General features: G+C 38.2%; 1 protein-coding gene across 1 annotated transcript in view; it reads right to left on the reverse strand.

The window, feature by feature from the left end:
- Positions 1–846: 846 nt before the first annotated feature.
- The window catches only part of tnfrsf21 (tumor necrosis factor receptor superfamily, member 21), a 39,592-nt gene continuing 29,823 nt past the window's right edge, over positions 847–10,615 (reverse strand). Inside the window, exons 5-6 of the mRNA XM_024291560.1 lie at positions 4,613–4,865; positions 847–2,605 (exon numbers count right to left, since the gene is read on the reverse strand). Of these exons, the coding sequence (XP_024147328.1) occupies positions 2,376–2,605; positions 4,613–4,865 (483 nt within the window). The 3' untranslated portion in view covers positions 847–2,375. The remainder of the gene's footprint in view (positions 2,606–4,612; positions 4,866–10,615) is intronic.

Below are 10,615 nucleotides of genomic sequence, written 5' to 3' on the forward strand. Positions count from 1 at the left end.
CATCTAGTGTTTAATGAATCTGAAAAGCAAACTCAGTTACCTCACCTGTACTGTCGCTTTGGCTCCGCCTCCTTACAACCACAAGCATCTCAGGAAGTCAGTGTTAATTTGAGGACCTGCTCTGCTGGTTTCTCTGCCATTTTATCCTTGAGAGACAAGTAATGAATGTGATAAGTTTGTATTGCTTTGAAGATTTATTTTTAAAAAAAATTGCCCCAATTTAAAGATAATTCAAATTATTGTATTTTTTTTTAGAAATGTTTCTCTTTACTTCAAGAAACTAAACCAACATGACTTACTTTGAAATTTTAAGTAAAGACAAGATCAGTAAATTTGCTTAACTTTTATTGAGAATGTAACATTTCTGACATTAAAAATATTTTGTTTGGTAATCAAAAATCTTTCACAAAAAATTTAGCCTGTTGCTAAAATAGCGAAACTCTAAATTAGCCTAAATACCCCAATAGATAACAAATAAGTCAAATACAGTATGTTAGCATGTTGCTAAAATACAAGCTAAACTCTAAATTAGCCTAAAACCACCAGTAGATAACAAATAACCATAAATATTAGCATGTTGCTAAAATCGCTGAAGCTAAACTCCAAATTTTTGAAAATTACTGTTTTATTTTTATTCAGCCAAAGCCACCATGAAGAGATAAAAGATCCGCATGTGGCTCTAGAGCCGCAGGTTGCAGACCCCTGCTATTAGGAATGCAATGGGGGAGGGGCCTCTCAATCTACTTTGTAAACTTTACAAAGTGTAAAACATAATTTGTAAACTTTATAACAGTTTAATTTTCAGAAATGGCGTAAAGTTAAAAAAAAAGTCAATTCCAAACCAGCTTATGACAATGTGTTGAACTTTAATTGTTGATCTGAAGAGGTTACATAGTCAACATACTGGCTACATGTGAGAAACTCCATAAAATCATCCGCTCCAGAATCATGAACATTTCACATCCCACCGTCATCCGTTTACAAAACTAAGAGCTTGTAGCTAAGGCGTTCTCATTATCAACAGCGTCGCTAGCAGTCCACAGGCTTTCACTTTAATTCCTTCATGTCATCGATCAGTCCTGGTTAACGTCGTCGTCCAGCCAGTGAGAGTTCACACCTAGCACCAGGGTAGCTGGTGTTTTGCTGCCCAAAATGTGGCAAAGTTGTCCTCCAGCATTTGTGAGTTTTCATTCGATGTAGCTTTTCATGTCATTAGCTTTTAGAGGATGCTGGAAAAAAAGTTACACCGTCTTCCTCATTCAAAATCAAGTACACACCTGGACACATGTTAAGTTACTTATGAAATATGAATGTTCATCCTAACTAGTTGTTAGGCCAAAACAAATATGAATGCTAAAAGACGCTAAAAGTTAGCGAGCGGTGTAACAGGAGAGAAGAAGAGAGGAATGGTGCATCATAGTTACATTTTCAACTTTATCTGATTGGAAACTAAACCAACATGAAGCTCCAAAATGTCATGAGAACACTTTATCAACGCTACAATTTGTTTCTGTACCATTAAACTCAGAGAAGCAGACCCTTCCCCGGTTCAAATGAAAACCATGAAAAATGGTTGAAAACATAGCCGTATGTTATCATTTCTAATGATTGTTTTACTCAAAGATTATTTTGATTCATAGATTTGGTTTCGGAGCCAGCTAACGCTACTACTCGCTGGTGGTTATAAGTTGCCTCACATTCAGGCAGGCAAGGAAATAAAACAAAGAGGATACATGGATAGGATCAAGTTGAGGCACATTGACCTACAGGTCAGTCCACGCCGGGACAAAAACTATCTGAGAATGCGGTTTACAAGAACCCTAAAATCAAAGAATAATACCAGTGTCATTGTGAGTTATAGCTTATTTACCATTGTGTTTCTTTAGCTTCCTTTCATGCAATCAGGAATCACTGACCGTTGAGTTGTTTCTTTTAAGTTATTTTAGTCGTGTTAGAGGCAAGAAGCCTGGAGGATTGGCACAATTAACAAACAAACAAACAAAAAAAAGAAAACACCGGTATTATCCTTTAAACACAAAGGCATTGGCCCTACGAGATAAATAAAGTGCTATTCGTGTGGAGTCAATACATCTCCTTATAAATCAACTTTTCTTACTAGTTAGAGTCTTAAGATCACAGTTCATGTTTGTTATATGGACCTTGTTACATGTGTAGAGAACAGGATGCTGTGAAGGAACAGACACGAGACCATCAGGTGCAAAGTAGTTAAGATTTGACAGACTCATCATTGACAGGAAACCGAAGCTGAGATCATGTTAGAAAACGACATGATGACTCAAACTGGCTTCGATGGATCTCCCCTTGCTTCGGCATGCTTTGACTCCTTTCTGGATGCTCTTCTCCTCGTTCCTCTACTATAACAGGTCAGGGAGGTGGCTGTAGACGGAGTCCAGCAGCGTCTGGCTGGCCTCTTGACTCTTGGTCCCAGCGATCTCGAAAAGTTGGTCTAGCTTGTCCTCAGCTGCTGGGATCTTCTCAAGGATGTGCAGCTCCTCTGGGTGCAGGATGTGCAGCATGTCGTCAAAGATGGGCTGCAGGTCGCACGGGTCCAGACGCACCTGCCGCAGCACCGTGTCTTTTTTCTCTGTTGGGAGAAAGACCAAAAGTGTTGGCATTTCTCAAACATATATGATATTTAAATACGTTGTTTGGCCAAATTAGCATCCATCTTTTATATGATCATTTGTTAAACATGATTTGAATATAAAGTGGGCCATTGCTATTTCGTGGTTTACCTTCTGGGGTTTCATTTTGCATTTTTTTTAAATAGTTCATAGAGGACATTCTAACTGCTATCAAGCTGCTAATGTTCGCTAACCTCCTTGCAAGATCACTAATTATTGAGACTGTCGTCCATGGTTTGCTAGATGTGTTTGTAAATGCCCTTCGCTTCTGGAGGTAAACTATTACAGATTCTATTTTATTTTATTTTTGTCAAAATACACTCTATTATAACTTCAATCATGTAAAAGAAAATACCCTATATTATCTACAGCAATGCGGAAATGAAATAAATGAGGGCAAATTGTTATGATGGAGCATCCTCTTTCTATTTTTCTATATTAGAAGACAGAAATATTAATTTTGTAATTTAGATATGATACAATATTTTTCTTTTTTTATGTTTCTGTTTTTTTTATGATATTCATTACAAAACTAACAACCACATTTTAAAATATTATCATAATAGTGGATTATAAAGGGCGGAAAAGTTTTAAAAACATCAAAAAGAAAGAAAATGAAAAATAAATATTTCAAGATTGACCTCCTGAGGGCAGTAAAATCCACAGATGTGTTTACATCCCTTTCTAAATGTTGAGTCATGGTTTGTATTGTAAAAAAAAAAAAAAAAACCACAAGTGCCTCAACTGGAAATCATGCAGCTGTGTCCTGTATTTCAAAAACCCGGAGTTTGTGAATTATCAAATTCCTTAACAGTTATTTATTTTTCTATAGTTAGATGCAAATATTTAATATAAAAGTTGTTAACTCTTAAAATTGATCCAGAGTTAATTAACATGCAGGACAAATATTGTCTCATTGTTTTATTGATATAATTTGTATTTTTAATGTTGCAGCAAAACTGTAAATTCCACACAATCATGACTTCCTGAATGAATCATGTTCAAATATTCAAAGTAATTGGAGTCGGGTCCAAATGAGAAAGTCAAATAAAAATACTTAACAGCTGGTTCTAAAAATGTTCTTAACATCTGCTGTTAACTTTGAAATCTAGAACAATAGTTTTTCGATTTGTATCTTTTTTTATTTTGACATTTATTTAATCAAGATGTAAATAAATATGATAAGTAACTACTCTTTAAGCACAGCAGAAAAAAAATTGAGCTTAAAAATGTTGTTTAATTTGATAGTTATCAAAATAATTTTAAAATTGTACAAGTTAAAGCCAAAGCAGTTATGTCCAAAGATGCAAAAATGTATCCTAAAAAAATAACCATTACTAAGTAAACAAAGATAACACATTCTTCACAAAATGAATCTGCTTGAATTAACAACCATAACTTTCCCGCAAATTATCAAACTTCCATGTTAAAAAGTGGCAAAATCCTACAATTTACGTGCTTTTTGTGTCATTTCGTAATTTGACAAGTGTTTTTACAAATCTCTAAACAATGTTCCATCTACATTTTTGCCCCATAATGTTCTGGATTGTTTTTATTTTCCCCATGAAGTCTATGAGAAATTGTGTAACAATGAATTGTGTTTGTTATTTGAGGTTCCACTTTATATGTTTGAAGAGAACAAACTCTACTAACCTAATGTTTACCTATTTAAACACACTAATTTACAAATTATTTTTCTTTCAAAAATCTTACTAAAGCTTACTAAATATCTCAAGACCTTTTGTTCTGTTTTGACACTTTATATTGGAAAAAAACACTAAACTGAGCTGCTTTCATTATTTTCATTGTATGTCTATATTAATAATTGGGAATATTAATATTAAGGTTGATATTATTTTGGTGCGCTGCATCAGGATGATCGCATTAATGGTCAAAGATTTACGATATGTCAGGGCTAAATCAACTGCTGTTTGTCTATACAATCAACAACATGTTTCTGCGCTTGCCTTTGGTAATGAAGGAGCCATTTCTGCTGAGGGCGGAGTCTTTGCTGGAGGTGGAGTCGCAGCGGAGGAGGGGCTCCGATTCATCGGGAAAGAAGCCTTTGGTGCGGTCTATCGGCGACTGCTCCATTCCTGTGCTGCTGACTCTGCCCACGCTGCCGCTGCTGCCCACGCTGGTCGGAGACTCCAGCGGCTTGTGGATGGGACTGAGGCTATGGCTTACATTCACCGAGGTCATCAGCTGGTTTGTGTCAAACTGAAAAGAAGACATAAATTAGAACAGACACTTTCTCGTTACAGTTATTAACACAAGAACAGATTTCACTTGTTTAAGAGAGTATGAATCGCATCGACCATATATCTTGTATTGGCCTGTCTCTTATTGATGCCCATTTCCAATCAGTCAGATTTGAAGACGAGTTGCGACAAATAGGTGCTTGTCTCTGGTAAATACCGTTCTTCAATGACCTACTGCCTAACCAGTAATACTGCCTACTGCTCTATCAATGTGGAACAGCTGTACTGATCATTTAATTATATCCTGAAATTTTTGTCTAGTGTTTGCTACATTTTTGGGACCGAAAATATCATCATTTTTACTACCAAATCAACCATTCTATCTACAAGACAAATGAGAATAAAAACCGTCGATCTCTTGTAAACAGTGGGTCGTCAGAGTATTTTTTTGAATATTGGAAAATATGCTGTATGTTCACATTTATAGTCCATCTTGAAGTGAGAAATGACAATATATTGGTCCCTCAAAATATAACGGTTCATCTTTCGTGGTATCAGTGTTGCACAGATTTTTTTTTTATTCCATTTTGCTTTTTTTTGTGTATTCTGCATCTTAATTAACTTGACGTTTCCAATCAATCTCCTCCATGCTGTGTGTGCTATACAGAATGGGTTAAGCTTGATAAATCTATAAAAATATTTTAAAGCCATCAGGGTTTGTTTTCATTCAAAAATACTGGGTTTATTTTTCTACGAAGGTTTGAAATTTGAGTTTAGACAAGACAAAAAAGTGAGAAAATGGTTATATTTTCTATGAAGTGTGTAGTGAGGGGTCTATTCCACAGATTTTGTGTATTGAAGGTTATCTTTAGAATGTAACTTGTGTGGTAAACAAAGAAACAATGTGTATGGAAACTACTATTACTAATACTACTACTGTACTCAGAAACACAGTTTTAGTCATAAATTATTTTATACATGTCCTCCACTGTGAAAACAAGCTACAAGAACATGTTAAAAAGACCAAAAACATATTTTTTGGAGTTACTCATCACTTTACATTGGATAAACATCAAACCCTAAACTTTCAATTCCCTCCTGTTAGGTCATCTATATTTTTTTATTGTTTCCTCTCAGGTTCTCTCAGCCTTTTGCCTGAAATTTGCTGCTTTAGTTTCTTCCCGTCTCTCCCCTCCTCTTATCTTAGATCCCCCCCTCTCCCGCCGCCACCTCTCCATGTTCGTAGTAATGAACCTGTGGTTTGAACCAGTAGCAACTGGTTTGGGGATGAGCTCATGAGAGGACGTCTTGTTTTTCACTGCATGAGTCCAGGCGTGCTGAAAGGTCGCAGCACTGGTCGTGGCTTTACTTTATTAAAAAGCCACAATGCAAAGCTAGACATTATCAAAGGTAAACATGTTTAATCTCTAAAGAAGTGTCTTATGTGGCTGACAAAGAGCCTGTTCTGTCTCTGCTTCCTAACGGCTGGTGTGCTGAACAAAACAAGGCTGATCCTGAAGGAACAATCCCACTCTGTGTCACAAACAAAGACTAGCTTACATACATGGGCATTGTGACTAACACTGCACTTTCCACAGTAGATGATGTGACTGGAACAAATGGTAATGTGGCTTTTTTTCTCTTCTTCAGGACAAACAGAACCACCGGGGACACTGAAGCACTCAAATCGCCTCTGTGGCTCACACACGGAAATCTCGAGCCAGTTTGGTAAAAAAATTCTCTGTTTTGTCAAATTAAAATATAAGCAAATGCCAATGAACAAAACTATTACAAAGTTTTTGGTCAGATATATTTAATATGGGGCTATATGATTTCTCACTCCCCTGCTAACTTACAGCCCCTCACTCCCCTAACTCAAAATTACTGGCGAAACAAAAATGGCGATCAATATTGGAATTGAACAGACGAAGAAAAGAAAGACATTCATAGATCTAGTTGTCAGGAAGCTTATGGCCCTCCCAGTGTATTTCCTGTCTCAAATATGATATTTTTCATACTGCATTTTTTAAATAAAGAAATAACAAGAAAAGCAAATTTGAACTTAGTTTTCTTTATATATGTCCTCCATCAGAACATATTAAAAACACCAGTTTAATCAGAGCGAGTCTTTAAAAATAGGATGTTTTAGCCTCTTACAGTTCTTAAAGAGTAATATTTGGTTAAAAATCCAATATTGCTGTTGTTTATGAGCTATTATATCCTCAAAAACATCACCCAGTGACACACCCTGCCTTTTTTTTAGCTTAGGTGGACTGGCAGCTGCGTTTCAACAGAACAAAGAGCAGAACACACCTCCAGGCAGAGGAGTGTTCTCTGCAATCATGGACTTCTGCTGTGGTTCGGCATGAGGTGAACCATGAAAGTGAAGCGTGGCCTCCCGCACAGAGCCCTTTTTTTTTATTGCGATCTCTTTGAAGTCTTCTTATGCCACAAGCCTCCCACAGAGCTGCTGAGGACAGAGCTACGGTGAAGGGGTCACCGAGAGGAAGAGCTGATTGTTCCAGAAAGTCCCACTGCTTACGCGTGGGGGAAAAGTGCGAGTTGCTGACGACTCCTGTCAGCGAAACACAAGGTGCCTGGAGCCCATTTAGTGGAACGCCCACATTTATACTGAGCCAGCCAGCCTCACTTTGGCACAGCTGGTAGACTGCAGCAGTATTAAGGACATGGGGGACAGACACTTTGGGAATATTTCCAGTAATTAGATTAAAGGATTGAAACAGCTGTAGTTACTGGGAAGAAAAAGACGCACTGTGGACACGTTGGAGCTAAAAATGTAAACTTAAAGGGAAGCAGACACATAACCCAGACTAGATTTAAACAACTTAAAGACCCAATCAGATAAAAATCATGTTTTTACTGTTTTGAGCATGTTCTTCTGGCATTTTTCTGATGATAAGAAGATATATTTTAAGAAAATTAAGTTCAAATTTGCACTTCTGAGTATTTCTTTATAAAAATTAGTATTAATCGGGATCACATAAAAAAATACAGAGCATATTTGTAATGTAGTAAACACACAGAGCGGGCCACTCCTTGTATCCACTTGTAGACAAATAGATCCGTCGACGTCTTCCTTTTCCTTGTCAGAGCTGGCATATAGGTTTGGTTGTGGCTTGAGGATCTGGAAACCATCAGGAGAGCATGTAAACAGAGAGCTCTCACCAACTAATGCCATAACTGTGCCCTATAGAAAACAAGTTTTTTTTTTTACTTATTATTTTAGCTAAAAGCGGCATAATCATTATTTTAAAAAAAAAGCACTGAGAACTCATTTACAATAGATGAAAAGATGACTGGAGTGGGTTTTAATATCACATTACCTATATTATTTTCCAGAGAATCTATTGTGTATTATCTAAAGGAGGACAGCCTGAAAAGCCTCTTGCAGCTTTTTTTAAGACTTATTTAGATGGAATCATCTAAAAGAGGAAAGTCTTCCTGTCTCTGATTTGCTGACTGTTGCACAGCCAGGAACTCCATCTGCTGCAGTCTACAACATCACTCATCTAACAGCAATACCCTTTTGTCGTACTGAAACAGTATGGAGGTCTTGGGTCAACCTGTATCAAACAAACCAAATGCATCCTAAATGCATCTTAATTTGATATTCTATGAATGAACCAGTTGGCCTCTTTGTAAATCCATTTGTTCATTTGAAGGTGCAATATGAAACTACAACTATTCTTTTGTCGTTTGAAAAGTTATCCTAAAGAAAAACACAAAGGGAGAAATGTTCTGTCCTGTTTCCGCTCTCACAAAGCAACAGAGCCAAAAATAAACGCATCTATCAAACAGCTGATGCTTAGATTTATTCCAAGTGGGAATACTGCTGATACTTGACGACGCAACATGCAGTCTCAGATTTCGTTATGTAACAGATAAATTGACAGGCTTCCCTTTAGTGACTTCACACGAGCTGAGACTTCTGACAAGAACTCGTCTTCTTCCTCAGTGGAGCGATGTGGATTTGTGGCTGTTTTTAGGACTATTGGTTCTGGGATAAGATGTTTCACAATATTGATAGACATCACCACGGAAACTTTAGAGCACTTTCACACTGGGCTATTTGGTCTGCACCAGAAACATTTACATTTTTTTTTTTTTTCTGTAAACTTAATGGAATGATGAGTTGAGTGTACTTAAGCTCCATTTACGCAATTTCCCTAATTCCCATTTTCGTGCCAATGTACAACTCTTTACACTAGTGAAGTCTTCATGCAACCAACGTAAATCAGCTGATTGTGCCATGGAGAGAAGCGTCTTTGCACTGTTATACAACCGTTTACATCAGTAATGTGTTGCATGCCGGTGCAAAGACAATATGAAAAGACACTAATCATTGATCGTACAAACGGTTGAATAGTTACGGTATATAAAAGAGTGTGTTATGTAGGTGTCATTGATGCCGGCTGGGTGGCTCAGTGGGCTAGGTCAGGGGTCGGCAACCCAAAGTGTTGAAAGAGCCACTTTGGACCAATACAATAAAAACCAAATGTGTCTGGAGCCGCATAAATTGAAATTGCTTATAAAAGTCGTACACTGAAAGTTACACATGGACAATGTGTCGAATAAACGATTATTCCTCCTGCTGCGTGTCCTCGTGTCATATAAGCTACATTTTTGGCCTCATGACAAGTTGGGGAGACATTGCAGCGTCAAACTATCTGACAAAGGCTGAATAGCCTCATAATGAACGTTTGAGCTTTTATTTTGTCATCCCTCAATGACACAAGGAGAGGGGGTCCTGATCAGTCTCTCCCTGTTACGGCCCCTGGCCTGCTAGGCCTGTGTGTGTGTGTGTATGTATGCATGTATGTTTGTTTAGTTTGTTTTACAGCTTCCTTGAAAAGCCTGCAGTGGTTGCTGGCTCCGCCCCCCCTCAAGGAAACCATCTCTCCTCCCTCCACTCACCAATTACCAGGCCAGGATGGGAAGATATAAAAGAAGAGGCCCAACCTGGATGAAGTGGCGGCTGATATTCCAGAGGGAATCCGTTTTCTCAGCCTGCCCCTGTTGTCGGCCTCAGCTCCATAGATAAGCCTGTTTTGCCTGGTGTTGCCCTTCCTGTAAATTTAGTTTTGGGACTTTGGTTTCTCCTGATATTGTGATTTGCTTTTTGGCTTTGGATTTATGTTAATGTCTACCTGATGCTAAAAAGCCTGAGATTCTGAGTTTGTAAACCTTCTCCCCTCATTTTGACTACTTGTGTTGGGTTTAGTTTAAGTTTTTGTAATAAACGGCCCAGCTGCCAATCTTATTTGATCCCTCCCGGTTTATTTTTCTATATGTTACACCTTTTCCCCTTTGGGGACGTAACATAAGTGGGGGCTCATCCGGGATCTTTAAAGGGATTATTGTATTGTGTAGCTCTGGTTTTGGGTTCTGACAGGCATAGTGCTGACGTGGCACTCTGGAGGTTTGCTTGTGCTCCTACGCACACATTGTAAAAGGGTAAAACCATGGCGACTGGCTTTAGTCTGGAGGGCTTTTTTGCCCATCCAACACTAAAATTGTTAAAACTGTGCCGAAAAAGCGATATGGTGGAGATTGCAAAACATTTTGATATCAGTTATGTGAACCCGATTGGGAAACAGGAACTGTTTGACCTGTTGGTGAGTAGGTTGGAGGAAAAGGGCGTGTTCAGGCTACCGACCCAGACTGTGCCTCTGGAGTCCGCGGACGGTGCCTCGGACAGAGGTGACCGCGAGCGCGACAGCGGCGCCCCGCCAGGGGGTGACCGCGGGC

The sequence above is a fragment of the Oryzias melastigma genome, linkage group LG24 (assembly GCF_002922805.2).
Source record: "Oryzias melastigma strain HK-1 linkage group LG24, ASM292280v2, whole genome shotgun sequence".
In the NCBI taxonomy this organism is placed as follows: Eukaryota; Metazoa; Chordata; class Actinopteri; order Beloniformes; family Adrianichthyidae; genus Oryzias; species Oryzias melastigma.